This window comes from Oryza brachyantha, chromosome 10 (genome assembly GCF_000231095.2).
Source record: "Oryza brachyantha chromosome 10, ObraRS2, whole genome shotgun sequence".
Classification (NCBI taxonomy): Eukaryota; Viridiplantae; Streptophyta; class Magnoliopsida; order Poales; family Poaceae; genus Oryza; species Oryza brachyantha.
The window spans coordinates 12,370,513-12,394,525 of NC_023172.2; the positions used below are offsets into that span (position 1 = coordinate 12,370,513).

The following is a 24,013-nucleotide window of genomic DNA, read 5'->3' on the forward strand; positions in this document are numbered from 1 at the left end:
AGAATGAAATGCTTTAAGATGCAAATAGGCAAAATTGCTATTCTATTTTTACGTATCTGCATGTGTTTTTGTTATTTTAACGGTTAGCCTTTCATATATTCTTATACTAACTAAACATGGTGGCACCTTTATTCTTGTCATATTAGATCATAAAACTCTATGTACTGTACCCTAAATATTTTAACTCCATTTACAAAATAAGATATGTGAAAACACTTTTATGGATTACTGAACACTTCAACAAAAGACACATGCACAGAGCATGCATTGGTTCTATTTGGAATGGAGATATAAACCTATGAAGTGAGGTTTGTTTCAGTCCATCAAAAATATCTCGAGGTACTATATCGCGATACCAAATCGTTTCTGATCGTTAGATCTAACAGTGCGCATACTACTTAGCTAGATCTAATAGTGAAAAACAATTTGGTACCTCGAGATACTGGTACCTCAAGGTACTTTTTATTGGATCGGAGCAAATCTCAAACTTTAAACATGTGCCCATGATTTTATATATTATTTTGGATTATATTCAACTAATCAATATTACGCTTTTTATGGTGGTTTATATAGAGTCTTTCATATGAAAGAAAAGTACTAGTTGACTATTTTTCTAATCTCTACTAAGCATTGATTCTGCCAAATTTTCGTCCGTCCTTCTGCGCCAGGCCACGCGGCCCACTCGCACGCGCTCGCCGTCAGGCCGTCGGCCTGCGCAACTCATGCACGCTTTGCGTTGTATCGTATCCGGATATGCAGCAACGTCTTTCATGGCCAAACGAGGAGAGCATGTTTGGGTTGTGGTTTGTTTGGCACATCTTTTTCTTCTTGTGAACTGTCTTTATTCTTTGTTTTTTTAAGGTAAATTCGATTCTTTGATTGGGCTATGTGGTTAATTTGTTTGACATATTTTGATGTGACGGAAATACTGGATCCACATATCGGTGCTTATTCACTGTGAGCATGGAGAGTTCATATTTGATATCAGATAAAATTTCAAACTGTTGATGATGAAATAAAGAACAATTTATTTCTGTATTTGGGAATTTGAGCTAACTACTAATTCACTTCACACGTTCTTGATAGCGTTTGTTTCCAGAGAGGATACAAAGCTTAATATCTCTTAAATATTTCTTTCAACACAATTAATTTTAAATCATGTAACCACTGAATGTATTGTATAATTTTTCCAACGCACGAGCATTTTTTTTCTAGTAATAAAAATAATCTATGTCTCTTGTCTAGGTACTTAAGCACACAACTCATTAGTTTAAGGTATTAATTCCTTTGTCCATCCAAAAATATAAGGATTATTCAAATTTTGCATGTGTATTTAGGAAATATATATGTAAAATTAAATGAAAGTTAGTAATGATTGATTTAGATTGGAAATTAAATACAGAAATCAAATAGTGGATGGTTGTGATTGGCTGCGGGTTGTTATATTTTGTAGTATAAACTTTTAAGAGCAATTTTACCATAAAAGATATCATTTTTCTATGAAATTAAAATTTTGATACCTCTTAATACCTAATCAAAACCATAAAATTGTTCGAACTTTAAATGCTAGTGTGTGCACGGTATGGGTACATTGATGGTGCCACCGTACCAAGTATGCAACAGCGCACTACACCGCACTACCCTATATACAGAGGGCTAGCTAGCTTCGTCCCTAAATGTTTGACACCGTTGATTTTTTTATACGCGTTTGATTATTCGTCTTATTTAATTTTTTTTATCAAATATGTAAAGCTATATATATGCATAAAAGTATATTTAACAACAAATACGATGATATAAAAATAATTAATAATTATATAAATTTTGTGAATAAAACGAAAAGTTAAATATGTATAAACAAAATCAACCACGTTAAACGTTAACATTTAGGTACGGTACAGGAGTATATCAGTTTGGCAGGCAACCAATCCACGGCGGCGGCTGCATGCCGGTCTGCTCGTGGACCGTCGACAGCAACGGCGGCAACATCTTGTACACGTCGGCCATCTGCTGCATCGCTCCGGCACCACCCTCGCCGCCCCCATTGGCGCCACCGACGTCGTCGTTGCTCCAGATGCTGATCTTGGGCTGCATGCCGCTCACGGCGCCGGCGTTGATGCGCGCCATCTCCTGGTACACGCCGCCGTCGATCATGAGGTAGTCCCGGAGCGCGCCGTAGTTGCCGCCGAGCGCCTGGAGCATCAACGCCACGTACTCCGCCTTGGCCTTGCCGACCATGGCCAGGGCCTCCGCCTCCCGCTGCCTCGCGTACAGCCTCGCGTCCTCCGCCATCTTCTGCTCGAAGAACTTGGCGTCGGCCTGCGCCCTCCGCGCCTCCGCCGACTTCACCTGCTCGTACAGCGTCGCCTCCGCCGCCTTCTGCCGGTCGTAGAACGCCGCGTTCGACTCTTGCATCTGCACCAGCAAATCGCCATGAGCAAACACGATCCAAGAAGAAGTATTGATGAAACCCGTTTAATTTTTTTTTCTTTTGGAAGATTTCAAGTCATCGTGTACCTGTGTCTCGTACTGGACAATGGCCTTGCTGAGCTGCTCGGCCTTGAGCTTCTCCGTGAGGCGCAGCGCGTTCTTGCGCTCGACCTCCATCTGCAGCTCGGCCTCGCGAATGGCGACCGCCTTCACCGCCTCGACCTCGGCCACCTTGGACTGCTTGTCCAGCCCCGCCCGCCTCATCGCCAGCGCCGCCTGCGCCGCCGCGATCTCCGCCTCCCTCTCGTTCTCGTACACCTGCACCTCCGACTTCACCTTGGCCTCCTCCCTGAGGCCGACGCCCTGCTGCCGCACCGAGAGCACCTTCGTCTCGGCGTCCACCTTGGCGGCGTTCTGCCGCGTGAGCCCGTCCCTCTCCTTGGCGCCGACCTCGCCCTTCATCCGCGCCTCCGCCACGTCCACCTTCGCCTGGTTCTGCGCCTCCTGCTGCGTCTTCTGCCCGAGGAAGGAGAAGTACTCGTGCCCCGGCTCGTCCTCCAGCTGCTTGATGTTGGCGTTGTAGATGTAGAGCCCAAACTTGTCGAGGTCGAGCTGCACCTGGTTGAACACCTGGTCCTTGAACGTCTTGGTGCCCTGGAAGATCTCCTCCATGGTCATGGAGGCGGCGAGCACGCGGGTCTCGCCCTCGATGACGCCCTTGATGAGGTTGATGAAGTGGTCAGATCTCGGGTGCAGCGGCGCGATGAGCTTCGCGTAGAGTAGCAGCTGCTCGTTCCATGGGTGCACAAAGCAGAGAAAAGTGATCAGAATTAGACGACGAGGTTCAATTGAAAATTGCTCAACCAGTAACACTACTGGTTGCAGATTTTATAGTATCATGCAAGTTAATTTATTTAGGCTCCAACTTACACCGGTGCATTTTAATGGTAATATTTATACTAGTGGTATTACTAATTTTAGCCATTGATTAAAAAAATATTTTTGTACTTTATTAATTACTACTCCCTCCATTTCATAATGTAAGACGTTTTAGCTATGCTTAGATTCATCTATTAAACAATGCATATTGTTTATATATATGTCTAGATTCATCGATATCTATATGAATTTAGGATACGATAGAAAATCTTATATTATGAAACGGAGGTAGTAATTAATTAGTAGTATTTTGTAACTTTTTGCAATAAAGATCACAATAAAAAGGATGATAATACCCCTTCAAATTTCTACTGCACCTAATATTTTTTGTAGACGTTCGATAAAAATATATTAACGGTGTCGATTAAATTTTTACTGTAGTAGAATGCACGGAAGACAGACCCTTTGTAGATTTAGGCTATTGACAATGTAAGAAAGAAAATCATACAAGTAACATATAAAGTAAACTAAGATACTTAAGACTTCATCCTTCAATAGAGATTTATTCCGATCCAACAAAAAGTATCTCGAATTACCTCAAGATATCAAATTATTTTCCACCATTAGATCTAACAGTACACATTCTACTCAGTTAGATCCAATGGTGAGAAACGATTTAGTATCTCGAGGTACCGATACTTTGAGATATTTTTTTGGACCGAAACAAATCTCCCTTTAATAACATCACAATGTTCTAGCTACGACCTAGTATGAGCAACTAAAAGATGAATCTAATTAGGATGACTAACTCGACGATGGCACAAACTAAGATACTTTTTATTAAACCGGAGCAAATCTCCTATACATAAGTCTGTAATAATTCTACCAAACAATATTAACGAGACATTAAATAACGGGAGTGATCAAAGTGAATAATTAATACTTAATCACGTACCGCTTCCTCATCGCACTCTTGTCGCCGTTGGGCGTCGGCTTCGTCCTCTCCGGGGCTGCGCTTGACCTTGGGGCCGATGGTGAAGACGGCGGGGAGCTTGAAGGCCAGCTTCTCGGAGCTCATGGCCTGCACCGTGAACTCGTAGGTCACCGGCGTTATGTCGATGGTCTTGCACCGCTGCCCCACCCACACCCACGCCTTCTTCGTCAGCTTCACGTCGTCGATGCCCCACCCGGTGATGGCCAGGTACTCCGACGCGCCGGCCACCAGGAAAACTGCCATCTCGATCGATCGATCGATCTGCTGCTGCTGCTGCTGCCTCTCGTACGTACGACGTCGATCGGCCGACCGCCGGCGATCGAGCGAGACTGCGAGAGCGGCCGGGGGCGTGTTGTTTGCTTGCTTGGATCGCTGGCGGCGCCGGCGAAGTTATTGCGGCGGAGAGGCGATCGGGGAGAAGGTGATTGATCTGTTTGCGAGATCTACGCCGCTACGTCACGATCGTTTGCTATATACGAGACGGTGGAGATAAGAGTTCGACGAGATGTTGGACTCGGTTAGGCTGACCGATCGATCGTTTCGCGGCCTGCGCACGGCCCAGGTAGTGCACCTCTCGGCCTCCCTGATTGTGTGCGGCCACTTTCCGGATTTTGGATCAGTTTTTGGAAACAGAAACTGTTTATTGTTTGAAAATTTTATTAGAATTAGAGATTGATTTAGAAAAGTTTTACGTAAACGGAAATGGATATAGCAAAGACACTATTCGTTAGAAGTCAAAAAACTTTTCGAAAAATTTCTCGGGATTTCCACAGGCTCATATATCATAAATCCATAATAATAGCCCAAATAGCCTTAGCTCACTTCAGCAATTTTATCTTAAGTCCTTAACTAGTGACGATATATGCACAAATATTTTACTTCACAATAATTCGCATGATATACACTTTACTTATCAGATGTGATTTTTGTAATAATCTGGTAGATGTACACTTTAATTTGTAATAATGTGTGAACTGTCACATTTACTTGGTATTGAGTTGGGACATTCATTGACAAAAGTGGTACTGTGGTTGCTAAAATTTGGAATTTTTATCTATTGTTGTAGAAAAAAAAATGGTAGCTCGTTTTGAGGGTCTTTATAATGCGATAAATATCCTCATATTCGCACTATTTTGATTTCGATTTTGATTCCAAACAAAGATATGGTTGAACACTCACCGCTACGAATACATATGTGCAGCCTACCCCTGTGAACACTTTCAATGCTGAGTTGCCATATCTTGAGATTTTCTTTTTTGAACTTTAAGTACTACCAGGCATCGCCCAGTAGTTTATATTTTATAAAATGAGGTAAAGTACAGTAATTATAGAGGAAAAGAAAAACCAAAATAAGATTACAAGGTTTGTAATCAGGAAGAAACCGAAACGTTGATATTTACTTTCATCCTGCAGAGATGCAGGAGAACTTCTTGCTTAAAACTCCCAAACCAATTATCCACCACTGCAGGAAGGTTTCTAAATAAGGGAGCATTTCTCTGCTTCCAAATATTCCAACAAGCAATTGATACAATTTCCATAAAGCCTTTTCTGCCAAAAGAAATCCTAGACAAATTCAACATCTGATGTAGCTCAACATTATAGTCCCACTGAAAACCAATTTTGTTCCAACATGCCACACTGAAAGAGCAACTGAAGAAAAGATGTTCTCTTGTTTCCCTCAAATTTCTTCTACAGATAACACAAGACAGATCATCATTTTGTCCTGCACATTTTCTCCTATCAAGCATGTCCCTTGTATTGAGCCGGTCACAAAGTAATAGCTATATGAAAACCCCTATCTTGCTAACACATTTAGATTTTCAGATCCAAGAAAAAGTCTTTGGAGGAGCAAGACTCACAAAATTTACAGCATAAAACTTCTGGGAGGAGTATTTTGAGTTGTTCCAGATAAAAGACCAGTTATCTCCTTCCTCATTCAGACGGTGCAGATTATTTAACTCATCTTCCAACATCAAAAAGTCCTGATAAGCTATGGCTGTCAAAGGTAACTAAAAATAGTCATCTAAATCCTTTTTGCATCGTAACCTGTACCGAATCAGATTTGTTAGTTGCTAGAGCATAGAGATCTCCAAACTATTGGCATCTAACTGTTAAATCTATAAACTAACCAAATATACTCAGATTCGCTGCCTAAACAGTACTCCAAAAAATAATAAAGATGTCTTGTGTTCTTTTTCCTAGTGCAACTTCTGTTCAAATTCGCTAGCTAAACAGTCCTCCCAAAAATAATCGAGGATTTCTTCTTCTTCTGTTCTTTTTCCTAGTGCAACTTCTGTTTTCTTTTTCATAGGGCACTTACTGTTATTTTTTTCTTGTGCAATGGCAGGGGTACGAGGTAATTGGGCCGCATTCGGCATAACTCATACAAAAAAACGTCAAAAAAATTTAAAAATAGATTGATATGATTTTAAAGCAACTTTTTCATAAATTTTTTTAAAAAAAACATGCAGTCTGGTGGTTAAAAAAACACCATCACGGTACTCTCAGACCATTTTCGAAAAAACTAAATGAAATATTTAAAATAAAAATATTTATAAATAAAAATTTTATGTATGTGTTTTTTGAGATAAAAACAAAGGCTAAAAAATAAACTTTGGTGAAGAAACTCTAAAATCAACTCTAAATTTAATATTAAAATTCAAAATTTAGCTTATAAATATAAACAAAAGCAAAAAGATGATTATGTCACACCCACACATTTTTCTTTCGAACTGAAACCGGCAGGAGAACTGTCAATTCTATTTCACATAATAGCGTGCTACATATGGCTATGTTTCAGTTCAGTTGGCGGCGTCCTTTGGCAGGGTAGCCAACCACGACGGTGGCTCCATGCCGGTCTGCTCGTGAACCGTCGACAGCAACGGCGGCAGCATCTTGTACACGCCGGCCATCTGCTGCATCGCCCCGGCGCCGGCCTCGCCGCCCCCACTGGCGCCGCCGTCGTTGCTCCAGATGCTGATCTTGGGCTGCATGCCGCTCACGGCGCCGGCGTTGATGCGCGCCATCTCCTGGTACACGCCGCCGTCGATCATGAGGTAGTCCCGGAGCGCGCCGTAGTCGCCGCCGAGCGCCTGGAGCATCGACGCCACGTACTCCGCCTTGGCCTTGCCCACCATGGCCAGGGCCTCCGCCTCCTTCTGCCTCGCGTACAGCCTCGCGTCCTCGGCCAGCTTCTGCTCGAAGAACGTGGCGTCCGCCTGCGCCTTGCGGGCCTCCGCCGACTTGACCTGCTCGTACAGCGTCGCCTCCGCCGCCTTCTGCCGGCTGTACAGCGCCGCGTTCGACTCTTGCACCTACACGAAGATCCGACATGAGCAGCCTCGATTCGAGCTTGGAAGAAACTCGTTCGAAGATTTGAAGAGAACTTAGACAGCACCTGTGTCTCGTACTGGACAGTGGCCTTGCTGAGCTGCTCGGCCTTGAGCTTCTCGGTGAGGCGCAGCGCGTTCTTGCGCTCGACCTCCATTTGCAGCTCGGCCTCGCGAATGGCGACGGCCTTGACCGCCTCGACCTGAGCCACCTTCGACTGCTTCTCCCACCCGGCCTTCTTCATCGCCAGGCCGGCCTGCGCCGCCGCGATCTCCGCCTCCCTCTCGTTCTCGTACACCTGCACCTCCGACTTCACCTTGGCCTCCTCCCTGAGGCCGATGCCCTGCTGCCGCACCGAGAGCACCTTCGTCTCGGCGTCCACCTTGGCGGCGTTCTGTCGCGTGAGCCCGTCCCTCTCCTTGGCGCCGACCTCGCCCTTCATCCGCGCCTCCGCCACGTCCACCTTCGCCTGGTTCACCACCTCCTGCTGCGTCTTCCGCCCGAGGTAGGAGAAGTACTCGTGGCCGGGCTCGTCGACGAGCTGCTTGACGTTGGCGTTGTAGATGTAGAGCCCAAACTTGTTGAGGTCGAGCTGCACCTGCTCGAACACTTCCTTCCTGAACTTCTTGGTGCCCTGGAAGATCTCCTCCATGGTCATGGAGGCGGCGAGCACGCGGGTCTCCCCTTCGATCACTCCCTTCACGAGTTCCTTCACGTGGTTGGACGCATGGTCGAGCGGCGCGATGAGCTTGGCGTACAGGAGGAGCTGTTCATCGTTGCAAGTGTCAGTTCAAACACTTCACATCGATCAGATTGTTCAACAAAAAAAGAAACATCAAATCAAATCTAGTTCGTACCGCTTCCTCGCTCTCAGGCATGAGAGCGCGGCGATGACCCTGTCGCGAGGCGTCGTTCCCGGGCGGCGGCAAGATCTTGGGGCCGATGGTGAAGACGGCGGGGAGGTTGAAGGCCAGCTTCTCGGCGCTCATGGCCTGCACGTTGAACTCGTAGTTCACCGGCGAGATGTCGAACTTCTTGCACTGCTGCCCGGCGAACACCCACGACTTCTTCGCCAGCTTCACGTCGTCGATCCCCCACCCAGTGATGGCCAGGTACTCCGACGCGCCGGCGACCACGAAACGCGCCATCTCGACCGGTCGCTAGTTGCCGCTACTGGTGGTGATGATCCCGGCGAGCGATCGTGGCTTCGACGACGGCGACGAGAAAAACCGGAAACCCGATGGGATCTAAATCTAAGTAGGTGGATGGACTACGTGTTCATGACACGAGGCGGCAGCGCAGCAGCCACCAACAATATATAGATGAGATGGGGATCAATCGTGTGCGTATCTATCTTTTTTATTAGATTCCAAATTTTGGTCGGATTAATTGGAGTTGTTAACTACCCATGAATCGTGTGTTGGTACCAATATTTGGTAAAGCCCGTCAGTTTTGGTCGGATTTGACTTATGTTAATCTTGACTCTAATCTGACTATTACTCCGAGATGGATTTTTTATCACTCCTTTCTGTATTGTTATTTAACAATAACAAGATAAATTAATATGAGATATCACTCTTCAAACATATAAAGTTAAATTCAACTTTTACACATTGTGAAAAAAAAAAAAGCAAAGTGAACTAAGAAAATAGCATGCACTCACCCAAAGTTAACTTTATTTACTGTTGTTATAACTTAGAAACCAATTTGAAATTGCACTATATAAGTCAAATGCGAAGTTGCACGTTTGTAATCTGATATATCTTATATTAATCTATCTTATTAATTTCTAAAAAATATTTATTATTATTTAGATAACATGTAAAAAAAATATGATATCTGACATATTTTTCCCTATTACTATTTACTCCACTGCTATCGCGTGGACCGGTGCCCAGCTGGCCCCAACAACATTGGTTCTTTTATCATTTTTTAGAAATATCTTGAGGTATTAAAAATTTTAGTACAAAACTATACTCCCTTCGTTTCACAATGTAAAATTTCCTAGTCTTGTTTAGATTCATATGGGTACTAATGAATCTAGATAGATATATATAAATTATATACATTAATCAATTGATAAATTTAGGCAAAGCTAAAAAGTTTTACAATATAAAACAGAGGTAGTATACATTATATCTGAAGGTACTAAATTATTATGTAAATTATTATCTAGTAATGGAAAATCTGCCAATCAGACGCTGCCCATGTCGACATTGGATCTGTTGCCTATGTCAAGAAGCTTCCGAAGACACAACACATCTTTTTCTTACAAATTGCACCTTCACCACTCACAAGACTAGTGTGGGGAAGGATCTGCACAAGAAGAAACCTAGGAATTCAGGTGGCAGACAACCCCGACGAGAACCTGTTGACATGGCATGGTGGAACACGACGCCACGACGACGGCGAGATTCTCCCCAAGAAAACGTAGATAAACATTGGGAGACCCTCTGACCACTTGGTGGAACATCTGGCTTGAAAGAATTAGGGTGAATCTTCCAGCACCATATATAGCATCTCACCGGTAGAAGTAGCTAACATAGTTCTTGAAATCAACGAGCTACGGCCTTTGGTTCCGCCATAACGCTGCTATCTTCTCCTTTGTCCACTCTGTTTTCAGTTTTTCTCAGTTGTTCTGGTCAGTTTCCCTGTAACTGTACCTTCTAGCGAAATTTGTTTCCTCACCCTAATCTTTTCATTTATACGTATGCTTATAAGACAACATTCAAATCTTCAACCTTTTGATTTTGAGGGTTTTCCACTGTAGTTTATTTTTTAGTCATGGTTTTTAGGTCGCTGAGCATACATGCATAAAAGTTTTGTTTATAAATTATTTTTCGCTTGCACATATATCTAGTAGAGGTCATGTTGATGTCTTGCCAAAAGAAACATTAAGAGAAGAATTCACATTGGTTACATAATGTGCTACCTGTCGATATATGTGGATAGGATTGTAAATTATAGAGCATCTATAAGAGCATGACTAAATTTTGGCTCTCTAAATCTCAATTTAAGTATTCATATGAAAATATTCCACCTTTAAATTAACGTGCACTTCAGTAGACTTTTCATCATGACCCTCTAAATTCTAACAGTTAGTTAACATCATCTAAATTTTTGGAAACTATGAGACCTCCAACCCATATGAAATTTTATCTAGAAAGTACTTCGGCAGACTTTTCATCATCACTCTCTAAATTCTAACAGTTAGACCATGTCTGTTTCCAGGTACTTTTTTTAAGTCCCCGTCACATCAAATATTTGGACACTAATTAGAAGTATTAAATATAGACTATTAATAAAACCCACCCCATACTCTGGACTATTTCATGAGACGAATCTATTGAGCCTAATTAATCCATGGTTAGCGAATGTGATGCTATAGTAAACATTTGCTAATCGTGGATTAATTAGGTTTAAAATTTTGTCTAATGAAATAGCCTTTATTTATGCAATTAGTTTTGTTATCAATATATATTTAATACTCCTAATTAAAGTCCAAATATCCGATGTGACAAGAACTTAAAAAAAATCACTGGATCCAAACAGCCCCTTAGTTAACATTATCCAAATTTTAGAAACTTCAAGACCTCCAACCCATTCTTCATATTCACTCTCTACATTTCTCTCTAGAAAGTATGAGTCGTCCATATGAGACCCACGAATAGCCATCCAACTTGATGATTTTGGTCTTTGAGAAAGAAAATTTAGCTATTCAAATGACATAATAAGTTATATGAGTAGTCTCTTAGAGTTCATTTTTACAATATAATTGTTAGAATTTAGTATAGAAAGTTATTTGATTATTCTCTTGGAGATGCTTTAATATTAAGAATTGCTTTAGTCCAACAAAAAGTACCTCGAGGTACCGGTATCTCACGGTACCAAATCATTTCTGATCGTTGGATCTAATAGTGCACATCCTACTCAGCTAGATCCAATGGTGAGAAACGACTTGGTACCTCAAGGTACTGGTATCTCGAGGTAATTTTTGTTGGACCGGAGCAAATCTATTTAAAATGAGCAATTTTACCGTCCAACAAAAAGTAACAAAAAATACCTCAAGATACCGGTACCTCACAGTACCAAATCGTTTGCACATCCTACTCAGCTAGATTCAATGATGAAAAAAGATTTAGTATCTCGAGATACTTTTCCAGAGCAAATTTCATTTAAAATTACGAATCTAGGATGACTACAACTTTATACTCTCTCCATACTTCAATAATGTCTTACATGGTGGCGGCAGGCTGAATATAGTAGATTGGTCGTTTGGTTCGAATATAACGGAGGCCATACGAGATTTCGTTGTGTATAATTAGTTAGCCAAAAAAAACATGCACAGTGACCGAGACAATGCATTTTATCCTCACAACAAACATACTTCACTTTTTATCTATTCCATAAACCCACTTTAACATGCTTACAGTTACAGACTTACCAGTACTATATATATACACATCCTCAGACTTCAATCTTGCAATAAGCTCCACTTGCTGATGGCTTATATGCTCAATGCTTCTGTCCATCGACAATTGAGCCAATCGAACAGAAAGCAACAGGACTTGCAACTCTGAATAAATTATGCCACTACTACAACAATCAAGGTCTCCTCAAACGTTCAAGGACCAGTCGTAGTTCAGATATGAGATGTTGATCTGCCCGCCGTCGTTGAGGAGGTGTGTCAAGAGCCCAGCTTTGGTTGGATCTAGGTAGTTCAAGATCCACTTGAGGATCTCCCTCTCCTGCCCAAAATCTGCACTGTACCTGCATACAAAGGCGACGTTGATAAGTTGATTGATTCGGGAGTTCTCCATGGTGCAGACACGATGACTGAACTCATGATCAAACTAACTGTGGTGAAGTCTGAACTTTCTGAACAAGTTTCTTTTTCTTTTTCGGTGAAAAATTGTGTGAATTGGGGATGGCATGGGAAGGAAGTGTACTGACCATTTGATGATTCTGGTGAGGTGGACGGTGCGGCTCTCGAGGTCGATCTCCACGCCGCCGGTGAGGAAGAACTCCCTCGCGGCGTGCCGGAGCTCCGGCTCGACCCCATGCGTGGAGAAGAAGCGCACGATCGGGCTCGACCTCGTGGCGTCGCAGAGGCCGAAATGGACCAGCGGGTTCACCTTCCCCTGCACCAACTGCACGAAAAGACGAAAGCAAAAAACCTCAGCTCCTGATGTCGCCATGGCACTTGGTGATCACAGCTGTTTCACCGACGGCGAGTCGTGGCCGTGTGCTCACCTCGAGCCTCTTGTCGGACGAGCCGAACGGTCTGGCGATGGTGTAGGGCTGCCGGCGGTTGGACCGCAGGATGCCGTTCCTGATCGTCGCAAGAGAGTACGGGTGCCCGCCGACGACGTACTGGAAGTCGGAGAAGAAGGACCGCCGGTCAACGGCCCCCGGCTGGCCGACCCTGACGACGGCGTGGATGGCCATCGCGTTGTGCAGGTTCAGGAAGAACGGCAGCCTCTCCTCGGCGGGGAGCGCCGACATGTCCACCCTCTGGAGCTCCTGCACCAGGTTCACATATCTGCATTGCAAGAGGAAGAGCTCATCACGGTCACCGACATTGCCGGATTAACATACTTGTATCCAAGCAATTGAAGCTGTCGATCGCCGCTGGTGGGGCTGTACCTTCTGAACTCCTCGCTGGCCGCGATGCGACTGTAGTCAAGGTGGCGGCTGTCGTCGGAGGCGTATGCCTCCATGATGGCGACCATGATCTTGGTCATCCTCTGCCCGATGGCGGCGGCCGGCTTGGGCTCGCCGTCGTTGGTGGCTCCCCTGATGAAGTTGTAGTACCTGGGGACGGCAGGGTCGTGTTCCAAGAACCGGTATAGGTTCTGGCTACCATCCTCGAAGTCGTTCTCTCTGCACACATCAATACATTCAGACTCAGTCATCCATGATCAGAAATTCAGAATAGCATTGCAATAGCACAGGCTGAAAGGCTTTCAGGTAAAGATGGATCGTGCGCACTGACCTAAAGACATGGTGGATGAAGTGCTTCCTTGCGAGTTCCTTGCCGATCTCCACAGCCTACAAGTAATAGTTTGTTAGATTTCAGTGAACATGAATACATGATCAATAAAGGCGTAGAAATGATCCGGTCAGAAGCAATTGAATTTCTGAATTAGGGATAATAAGATAATCGTTCTTATCCAAATCCACAGCATTCTACAAAGATTTTCCATACAAGTACGAGAGGTGGTGCGACTACTATAGCTACAACAGCGACAGCAACACAGATGGAAGTCAGAAACTAGATCAGGGATTCAGAGAAACCCACTAATAAATCGCAGCACTACTAGTTGGGTCGGTGCTTAGCCACCTAGGAGTTGTAGGACCAATGGACAAGCTTCTTTCGGTTGTTCAATCACCCCCACTAATCACTAGTCAGAGGCGCCAGCCCTGTCAGCCCCACTAATCACTAGTCAAAGGCGCCAGATTTCCCAGCGAGCTTCCAGATTGCATCGAGCTGACCAAATCTTCTACTGCTAACCACGCAGACCTGGTACCGGTACACCACGAAGGTCGCGTTGAGTCGAGCATTATTTCGTTGTGACTCAGTGCAGCAGCAACCACCAACGTGGTCGACATAAATCTCGCTTTTATTTTGCTAGATATTTCTTGCGTGCACACTTTCCAAATTAATAAATGATGAGTTATAAAAACAACTTTATATATACATAGTAATGTCTATCATCTTATTTTTCTAAGCAGATATTTTAAACTTTATATTGATTAATTATATCATTAATACTTAATAATAGCTAAAAAATAAAATATTTTTTGTCTTTTATTTTTAAGCAACAAAACAGCATGACAGAAGCACATGGTTACCCAAGCAGCATGAAAGGGCTGGTGATTTTTTGACCTACAAAACTTAATAGTTAGTCTTTAATGGCTAAAATTCTAACTACAAATATATAATGGTAAAATCAGTCGTGAGATGACTCATCTCTTATAACCCATTAATAACACACCAGTTGGATTATTAGCTAGCCAGGTCAAGAAATGAACCAAAATGTGGGCGGGCCCCACTTAGCCTTGGCAACACGAACAAAATTGTGTGGGCCAGACTGCCAGAGCGATGAACCTTCGGTGTGTCAGGGTGGGTCCCTGCAACCAACCAAAACCGAACCTGGGTAATGTGGGCCCAGGGATATGGACTGTTCCGTTCCGTTGCGTGCCGGGCCGCTCCCGGCCGCCACCCCCGCCACCCGTTGCGGCGGGACGCGGGAAGTGAAAGGGGCCGGTTCGGAACTACTCGCTCCGGTCGGTGGGGCCCAGGCGCGCGAACCGGTTCGGCACGGCAGCACGTGACGCTCCCCCACACGCCCCGCCGCACGTGATCCTATGTAGGTTTTGCACCTGGGCCCCTCGCTTTCAGTGTAAATACCTTCTGTACACGTATATCTACATTTTTTTTTCTACGGGGATACGGTGTTACACAGAGGCCACAAAACATGGCAGTATTTGATTAATTTTGTTTTTGACGCTTAATTCAGGTGGACTTTTGTTTCTTTCCTTAATCGCGTACGACTTAAATGTACTCCATGTTTGACAAAAAGGTAGGAGTAGTACTAATTTGGTACAGTGCATACTACTTCTCCAAGTTTAATTGTGGTTTTAATCTAAAATTCATGGAAGTTTCGAGTTGGTGAATTTACCAATTTGATCCAAAGCACCATTATATACCACGGTTTTGCTCGACTTAAACAACCCATTTTTAAGCTCATAGTAATAATCCCCCTGAAAATGACACTTTCCCCCAACATTCTGAAACTATTTACGAATCAAGACATTTCTATCTGAAAACAAAAACAGCAAGAACTATTCATGCTTCATGCACAGTTCACCAAAGATCAACGGATCGCTTAAAGAAGTTGAGATTTAAAAACTCAAAGAGAATAAAAAGTCAAACGAAGAAGCAGGGTAGTAGTAAATGATCAAGTGGGACTGACCTTCTTCCTGCTGCATTCCAAATGGTTCACGATGCCGTCGACCATGTCGGCGCCGGAGAAGCAGTTCTTGACGAGCTTGAGCCTGACGAGCCGGTCCTGTATCGGCAGGCGGTGCCGGAGCACCCTCACGATGCCCACCATGGCGTCCTCCTTGTCGTCCTCCTTGCTGGGATCGTCAAACCCGTACACGGGCACCCGCGGCGCCGCGTCGGGGCACCGCCTCCCGGCGAGGTCCCGCACGCGCCGCTCGAACTCGCCGCTGTTGCGCAGGGAGTTGAGGACGACGAGCCCGCCGAGTAGCTTCTCGTTGAGGAAGATCTGAGGGACGCGCGCGGAGGCGCCCGCGCGGGAGGCGAACTCGGCCTCCCGCTCCGGGAAGACGTCGAGGTTGATCTCGACGTAGGGGAGGACGGACTGGCGGAAGAAGGCGCGCACGGCGGCGCAGTCGCGGCAGCCCGAGCGGGAGAAGAAGCTGACCCGGCCCTTGATGTGGCTGCCCGAGAAGGTAAAGCCGTCGTCGCCGGCAGCGTCGTCCTCCGCGTCGGCTTCGATGGCGTCCTTGAGGCGGACGGTGACCTTCACGTTGGGGAGGTGGATCTCCTGCACGCCGTAGGTGTCCATCCCCACCGGAGGAGGAGGCGATGACGCTTCCTTCAGCGAGGAGATGCGCCGCGTGATGGCCGACGAGAGCACGTCGCGGCGGTCGCGGAAAAACCTCCCGATGGACGCAACGTCCACGACGGCGGCCGCCGCGGAGTTCACGGACACGGACCGCTCGACGGGCCTCTGCTCTTCCTCCCCCTCGACGTAACCTTCGCCGTCGGCCGCCGGCGCGGAGAGCGCCCTGGTCAGCCCCGGCGGCGCCTCCGGCTGCGGCAGGTGCGGCGGCGGGCGGAGCACCGCCCCCTGCAGCATCTTCCGCGCGTAGTACACATCCTCTCCCGCATCGATGATCCCGGGCAGAGTCTCGGCTCTGGGCACGCGCGGCGGAGTCTCGACGGCGCCGTCCACGGGAGGATCCTCCTCTTCCCTCCGTCCCGTCACCTCGGGCTCGGCGGACGGTCGCTGCGTCGGCGTCGGCGGCGGAGGCGGGGCGGTGAGGTGCGGGAGCGCGGGGAGGTGGGCGTGGTGGTGGTGCGGCGCGAGCGGCATGGCCACGAGGGTCTCTTCCCCCATCTCCCCCTCGCCTCCCTCGCGTCGCGTTGGGGCCTGTGGGTTTACGAGGAACGGAACGGAACGGAACGGGATTTAGGATTTGGCTTCGATGGGCGGCGCGGCGGCGACGGCGAGGCCAGCAAGAGGTGGGGGGGTTTTATGAACCCGCCCGGTCCACGGATCAGTGGATCACGCCCCGCGCACCGGTGGGCGTGGACCCGGCGCACCGGCCGCAGCCGTCACCGACGCGTGGGCCCCGGGGGAAGGGGTTTCAAAGGCGTGGACGGATCGCGCGCGCGACGGGGTCGTGTCATCGCGTGATCGTGTCGTGCAGCTTCGCCATTTTTTTTCGGTTGGTTTCTGATTAGCATCGTTTTCCGGCGCGTTTTGGAGGGGCGCCGCGCGTCACGGCGAGGCACGAGCCCCTGCCGTGCTGTCCCGCCGCCGTGCACGGCGGGCGCGCCGTTTCTGGCTGGACAAGCGCACGGCGCCACGGCCGCCGCCGGCGCCACCACAACCTCTTTGACTCGTCAGTTGACAGCAGGTAGGCAGCGAGCACGTTGGCACGGTGGTCATGGGGCGACCTGGGGTCATCTTTTCGTTTTTCCAAATACGTATTTGTAAACAAAATAATTTATAAGCAAACTTATAATATATATATCGTTAGCAATTTAAAAGTAAAGATTGAAAAATAAAGTAAAATAAAAACACTTAAATTTAAGATTAAAAATTAAAATTTTAGTTTATAACAGAATCGAAAAGATGAGCGCCGGCACCAGCCGAGCAGATGAACCCGGGAAAAACCCAGCACTGAGATAGTGCGATCGGGATTGGCCGGCGGCGAGTGGCGTGCTGCCGGAGCCGCCGGCGGACATGTACGTCAGTACGGACGCGATGGTGGGGATCCGGCGAGGTGAAAGATTTTTGCTCGGCGGAGCATCCGAAAATGTCAAGACGACAAGATCACCTGCCGAATTGCCGAGACTCACGGAGCAGGCGGTGTAAATCCCGGTCGTTTTCAGCACGGAGAAGACAAGTCGCTAGCTACAAGACTTGCTCTTCTTCCTGCATCGGTTTCACCGGGCAAGAAATGGACGCAGTCCGTGAGCTCAATCTTTGATGAATTGCTAGTGGCTGGATGCAAATGTGCATTGCAAAATATTAAGGGGTCATTTTTTTCGTGTTTTTTAAGAAAGACAAACGACATATTTTCAAACGAAAAATAATTTGTGACTAAAATTTTATATCCATATTCTTAATAATCTAAAAACAAAAGATGTAAAAATAAACTATGTTAAAAAAACCCTGATATTAGCTTTAAAATTAAGATTAGAAATTTAAATTTTAACTTATAAACACAACCAGAAATAAAAAAAAATAGGCCGTTAAATTTCAGCCTCGAGGAATCAATGTATAAACAACTGGTGGGCCAAACTGAGCAGAAAACAATGTTGGACGGACAATATGCAGTTTAACTGTGCCATTTGGTTCCTGCTGAAATGCTTTCAGAGTATGTACCGATATCATATAATTCTCGCTCCATCAGTGAAGGTATCCCTACAAAAATTATGCATATGATATTACGATGAGTCTGTATGATTTGTGTGGATCAAATGGGTCCAAGAATTAGCCACTCATGTAGCTTCTGAATGTAAAGAATATCTCTTACCTGACTCACTTAACAGTTATACTAGCATGCAGAAGTACCAAGTCAAAACAGTCAAATGCCGCATGCTCAAACCTGGTACTCCCATCAGATGATCACAGAATCACAGAACCATCCTAGCTAAGCTTGGAAGGTAGAGTTTGTTGAGTCTTGGACGCGAATTCGAGACCATTTCAATCGTGAGAGAGAGAGAGCGAGTAGCTTGTGTACGCACGCCTAGCCTGACTCACGGGCATGCATGACAACAACCGTTCAATTTTGATTTCGTTTCAACATCAACACGTCAATTGGTGAAAAGCGCCCGTCTATTTTCGTATATGAACGCAGGTTTCGACGGTCACCAGATGGAGAGACCTCTGCATTCTCTGTATTTTATTAGGAGGTTTCAGGTTCCTGATAGCTCTGTTTTCTTGCTAAAATGAGACCCGTTTTGATTTGGTTTCGTTGCTAGATGTAAATTTTCTGTATGATACGACGGCATATATATACATATGGTGATATCAGTGTTGTTTCTAAAGGAAGAAGAAATCAGGGGCGGATCTACCACCAGGGCTAGGAGGACTGTAGGGCTTCAGCCCCCCTACTCGATCTGTGGCAATGAAGTCCACTTTAGCACCCGTAACAAAAATTTTGGCATTACTAAAGAGAACAAAAGGCTAAAAGTATTTCTCTTTCGTCCAGTCCCTTCTAATATTTTTTCTGGATCCGTCACTGAAGGAAATGGAGTGTATAACGGTGCTTTTGATTAAAAAAACCATAATGTCATTCAGATAAGTTAGTATTGAGCTTCTACTGGAAGATCTAGGACCAGTTGACGGTGGGATAAATAAATCCGAGACACTTGGTTGTTCTTTAACACGGAATTGTTAGTACGACTTGATACCTCAGCTAAACCTCGAGCGTTCGTCGAAGGCGTCACATGTAGGTGATCCATAAACACCAAATTTTTTTAAAAAAAAACTCAAACTTTAAAGGAAGTTCAATGGAAGATTTTAAGTTTTGGGGTATCTTGGCAACATATGCAAAAGAGATAAACATGGATAATTGGTAATATATCCGGTCTTAAATATTTGAAGTTTAGAACAAGTAGTATTATAGTACTATTCCTCTAGCCAGGATTTGGTTGGCTGTCAGATTTCAAAGTTGCAACTGATCCAGAAAACATCTCGGTTGACACGTTCGTACAACTCATGCCGACGTTTAACCATGTGGGATGTGATTAGCAGGAACTTTTCAGATCAATGCACCTTTCTTTTTCAGCACAATTCAATTTGGGAACAAGAGGCCCTCTTATCATCTCAAATCAGCTTATGCAGAGACAGTCTTCAGGACATGGCCCTGGCACGCACAACATAGACAGGTGATGCTTTGATACACCTACCAAATTTATTTTTGTATTAAAAAAAACTACTGACAAAGACATGACGAGCAATCCGAACACATAAGTATTTGCAAACAACAACAGACAACCCATCGATCATAATGAATCTAATCAAAGCATAATAAACACAAGTATCCACTTGAATGCTGATTTCTACGTGGGAGATCATACATTTGGCAAATTAATTTACCGGGAATCCTATCAAAATGTCTGATATTTGATTCTGCTGGACCATAATTCATACGTGCTTGATCTAGCTGGATGAAGTTTTGTTCACTATTAAACATGGATACTGTCCTGCAGGATACTAATAAAGAGATTCGTGTTCCAGCTCGGCAAAAATGTCATGAAAGCACGGATATCCAGTACACAGTATCATACTGTCATCCTCATGAATAAACTCTCATGCAGAGCAGTACATCTGAATGGAGCACAGGGTAAATGCATAATAAAAGCATCCTCATGAATAACTCTCAAGCTGGGACAAGTACATCTTAAGGGAACAAAGGCTAAATGCATAATAAAAGCTTGTTCATTGACAAGCCGAAAGTAGCAGGATGCTTAAAAGTGAGAACATTTATGATCAAATCACCAGAGATTTTCTCCAGGCAAAAATTGAGTGGAAGTTTGATCTTCTCTAAGGACTTCAACTTGATGAACATTGGCTTATTAGCCATTCTACAGCCATACACGAACTGTCAGAACTATGAAATCCCTGAATTCTGAATCAACTTCTTTACCAGGTAGCAAGATTTGAGTGATAGGTTAGACCGCAAGAGCTTATGTTCTTATCATGGGTATAATCATATGAATGAAGACTGGGGGCAACCATAAGAGGCATTTAATTGATGTAAAATTCCAACAACATATCGGACCAAATCCTTGTACATGACAAAACCGGAGCACTGACACAAATAAGGCAGGTCAGAGGTTTTTAAGAGCGGAGGTCTCTAATGTCAATGCGCAACTTATAATCCTTCACACAGTAGACATGCATCAAAGTCATGTTTCCTTTTTCTCTTCTGCTGCCTCCTCAAATGTCTCTCCAGGGACAAGCTCAGGAACATCATCGTCATCCTGAGCAGCTCCAGCACTGGCACCAGCCTCATCACCAGAAGCACCAGGAACCTGCTTTTGGAATTGCTCTGCAAGCCTCCGTAGATTGTCCAAGTTGTCAGGACCTGGATAGAAGGAACAAACAAAGGTAAGCAAAACTTGAACCTTTGAAAGTTGATGGAAACTACAGCCCAATAATTTACTTCACTTCAGTGGATTTTTAGAAAATGACAGAACAACTGAAACAACAATAGGTGAAATTTTGATAGTGCCACACTATTATGGACCTGTAATTGTTTCAGAATTCGTGATACATTGTAAACTGCAAAGAGAGACATACCAAGTTGGTTGATAATTGATGGCAGCAGATCTTGCAACTCTGTCCACAAAAAGGGAAAATATAAAATTATTGTTACGCTAACACCAGAATAACTTAGTAATAGACTTTTGTACAGCTAACATTCCACCATTACATTAATCAAAGAAAGATGTCTGCAAATTGGAAAATCGAAATTGGTCATACATATTTCATAGCTATTATCTAGTCTGCACAGGAAATTCGAACAAAATGACAGGCTGAAATATTGTTTTAAGATTTATTCATAAAAGCTACATCAGAAGAGAAGTAAATGGCATGGAGAACATACTCTTTGTTTGTGGAGTTCCACTGACAACCCATGTATTAGCAGGAATTGAAGCTTGCACTGGGAAAAAAAAAGATATAAAATGTAAGAAGCAAGTAGATTACATTGTGTAGAACTTACATTTTACTCTCTCTGTACCAAAACATAAGCATTTCTAATATTTGAATCTTCTACCAAAATAGAAACATTTCTAACACTATTCACAATAATACTTGTCCCATCAATCAGTTCACATTCAAAATTCTTCCTATTTTATCCCAACCTAACCTCCCACCCTCATTCATCCCTCATTTATTAAGGGGCACCATGATTTTTTTTCCTCAACCTTAATATCTGATAGACAACCTAGAAATGTTTACATTTTAGAATGGAGGTAGTAGTATTTAAGTGATCTCACCTTTAGGATTCAGAAACTGAATAACCACATCATCCTTGAAAATGTTCACCTCTTCAATGCCAGGGATTGTGTTCACTCCTACTCTTTTCAGAGTGCTCTGAAGTCTTTTGTCATCCGTGGTTGTAGTCTTATGGACTGCCTTCTTCTTCCTGTGACCAACACAAAACTTGTCAATTATCATTTGCAAATTTCCCTTATCATAATTAGAAGCCTAAAAGCACTAGCATGAAACATCATGACTAGTGAGTAATACATCCTTTCTAACAGTACATACTGATTGCATATATAAGAATAATACACACCTGCGCACGCTGCCCTTCCCCCCGGTGCGCACAGCACCCGCCATCTTCTTGAGCTTGTCAACATTCATCTGCATGAGACAATAAATCAGTTATTTCAGTAAAGTATCAGGCAAACCTACTAAAAAAAGTATACATCAACAGAATAAGTAACAGAAAAGGAAAAAAGAATCCTAACCACAAGATAAGACCACATATCATGTACGTCAGGAAAGGCCGACAGGAAAGACCGATTACGCTAGGTCAACAAAGCAGTCACATGGCGCAATAGCTTACCAATACAAAACAGCTGACATGGACGAAACAGATACATAGCCACTAAAAGCACATATCTGCAGCATTACTGGTCAAAGATACCACCATTGTTGATCTTACTACCTGGCTAAAGCTACTTGTTCACTCCATCCTGTACAACTATCCATCTGCCATTTAGCAGCCGCCCAATCGCTTCAGCTAAAAGCTCCACCCCAATCCAGCAAATCCCCATATCTGCTCCTTGGTATCCCACCATCACCAAACCACTCGCTCAACAACTAATAACATCTCTCGTAGGGCAGCCACAGCACCCCAAATCTAACGAAACCGCGAGCACTACGCAGCAGACGGCCAGTCGGCTACAGCGGAATCGACTCATTCCCAGCTTCTACAGCAATTCCCCTGATAAAACCAGTTGAAACGATTGCCTGAATCGCATCGCCCAAAGCCAAATGGCCCCAAATCCTGCAAAGCGCACCCCTATCCAAACCAGCCAAGAGCACAGATCCAACCACTCCTATACTGATAACTTCACGCGAGAGCGAGCTAAGCTACGAGTGATAGAAGCGCTAATGACACCGGAGCATCTCACCTTGGCTACGAGGAGGAGGGCGGAGCCCCGGCGGCGGCGGCGGCGGGGTGGGAGGAGAGGATAGGAGGGGACGAAGACCCGGAGAGAGGAAAAGGATAGGGCTCGGGAGGGTTGCCTGCGAGCCTTTTTAGGGTTTTAACCCACGGCGAATCCTGGCCGTCCGATCCGTGATGGCCGGACGGATGCTAGGGACTTGTCGCGTGGAGGGTTTGTGCTCCTGCTCGAAATTTTTTTATTTTTTAAACTTTTTTAATAAATAATTTTATTGCTAAACATCTGGGAAAAATATTTTCACCGTATGAATATTTTTGTCATGTCACCAATATTGACGCGGCAAAACGACCCACGCACATTGTTGGTGGTGTGGTGAGACTATCACGCCATGGTACGCCGACTCGGCTGTGACAGCGTTTTCTTGGCACGTCACTGACACCGACATGATCAAAAGGTTCAGTTCTGAAAAAAAATTATTCGATGGCTTAATATGAGAATTACTTGCTAAAAGGTTTATTTAATAAAAAAAATTTCCTCCTGCTCTCAGCCAGCCGCCACTGGTGCGCGTCCGTTCACCTTTGTTGAATGAAATTATACTTGAGATTTATATTACTAGTATGCCTTTTTAGTAACGACCAATCTTATCTAAAATTTCCATTCGTAATCTGTTTGTAATTTCTAATATATACGAGACAAAAGTCCAGTAGATTTTCTAACAAAAAAATTCATGCCCATTGTTATCACCATCATTTTTTCGCTTCTACCTACTCATACAAGTCAAAATGTAATTTTTTAATATTAAATTTAGAATTGATTTTGAGGTTTTTTTTAACAATAAAAATCCATATATATAAGGTTTATTCACAAATTATTTTTTATTTACAAATATGCCGCCAAACAATCCACCCCTGAAAAGCAAAAAAAAATGTTGATGTTGTTTCCACTTCATTTCATTAGTCAGC

The 24,013-nt window shown here is 44.5% G+C and overlaps 3 protein-coding genes across 3 annotated transcripts; all 3 read right to left on the reverse strand.

Moving 5' to 3' along the window:
- Nucleotides 1-1,829: 1,829 nt before the first annotated feature.
- On the reverse strand, nt 1,830-8,867 carry LOC102700461. Its single transcript, XM_006661807.3, has 6 exons — nt 8,491-8,867; nt 7,701-8,399; nt 7,127-7,617; nt 4,265-4,583; nt 2,518-3,216; nt 1,830-2,415 (listed from the first exon to the last, which is right to left on the reverse strand). The coding sequence occupies exons 1-6, from the start codon at nt 8,779-8,781 to the stop codon at nt 1,909-1,911; spliced, it is 3,006 nt and encodes a 1,001-aa protein (XP_006661870.3). The 5' UTR covers nt 8,782-8,867; the 3' UTR covers nt 1,830-1,908.
- Nucleotides 8,868-11,826: 2,959 nt separating this feature from the next.
- On the reverse strand, nt 11,827-16,882 carry LOC102700740. The gene is made up of 6 exons (XM_015841543.2): nt 15,613-16,882; nt 13,629-13,684; nt 13,280-13,516; nt 12,887-13,175; nt 12,587-12,783; nt 11,827-12,403 (listed from the first exon to the last, which is right to left on the reverse strand). The coding sequence occupies exons 1-6, from the start codon at nt 16,786-16,788 to the stop codon at nt 12,250-12,252; spliced, it is 2,109 nt and encodes a 702-aa protein (XP_015697029.2). The 5' UTR covers nt 16,789-16,882; the 3' UTR covers nt 11,827-12,249.
- Nucleotides 16,883-20,628: 3,746 nt separating this feature from the next.
- LOC102701024 (nascent polypeptide-associated complex subunit beta-like) lies at nt 20,629-23,156 on the reverse strand. Its single transcript, XM_006661808.2, has 6 exons — nt 23,058-23,156; nt 22,214-22,281; nt 21,912-22,060; nt 21,518-21,574; nt 21,211-21,249; nt 20,629-20,995 (listed from the first exon to the last, which is right to left on the reverse strand). Exons 2-6 carry the CDS (start codon nt 22,279-22,281, stop codon nt 20,817-20,819), a joined length of 492 nt encoding a protein of 163 aa, XP_006661871.1. The 5' UTR covers nt 23,058-23,156; the 3' UTR covers nt 20,629-20,816.
- Between the last annotated feature and the right edge of the window lie 857 nt (nt 23,157-24,013).

Excerpts from the sequence above, each read along its gene's own strand:
- LOC102700461 (XM_006661807.3), bottom strand. The coding sequence starts at position 8,781 with ATGGCGCGTTTCGTGGTCGCCGGCGCGTCGGAGTACCTGGCCATCACT. Across the intron at positions 7,618-7,700 it reads CTGTCCAGTACGAGACACAG|GTGCAAGAGTCGAACGCGGC; the intron begins GTGCTGTCTAAG and ends ATCTTCGTGTAG. Across the intron at positions 4,584-7,126 it reads CCGTCGTGGTTGGCTACCCT|GCAGCAGCAGCAGCAGCAGA; the intron begins GCCAAAGGACGC and ends TACGTACGAGAG.
- LOC102701024 (XM_006661808.2), bottom strand. The coding sequence starts at position 22,281 with ATGAATGTTGACAAGCTCAAGAAGATGGCGGGTGCTGTGCGCACCGGG. Across the intron at positions 21,575-21,911 it reads TCAGTTTCTGAATCCTAAAG|TGCAAGCTTCAATTCCTGCT; the intron begins GTGAGATCACTT and ends TTTTTTTCCCAG. Across the intron at positions 20,996-21,210 it reads ATCAATTATCAACCAACTTG|GTCCTGACAACTTGGACAAT; the intron begins GTATGTCTCTCT and ends CCTTCTATCCAG.
- LOC102700740 (XM_015841543.2), bottom strand. The coding sequence starts at position 16,788 with ATGGGGGAAGAGACCCTCGTGGCCATGCCGCTCGCGCCGCACCACCAC. Across the intron at positions 13,517-13,628 it reads TTCATCCACCATGTCTTTAG|AGAGAACGACTTCGAGGATG; the intron begins GTCAGTGCGCAC and ends TGATGTGTGCAG. Across the intron at positions 12,404-12,586 it reads CTCACCAGAATCATCAAATG|GTACAGTGCAGATTTTGGGC; the intron begins GTCAGTACACTT and ends CTTTGTATGCAG.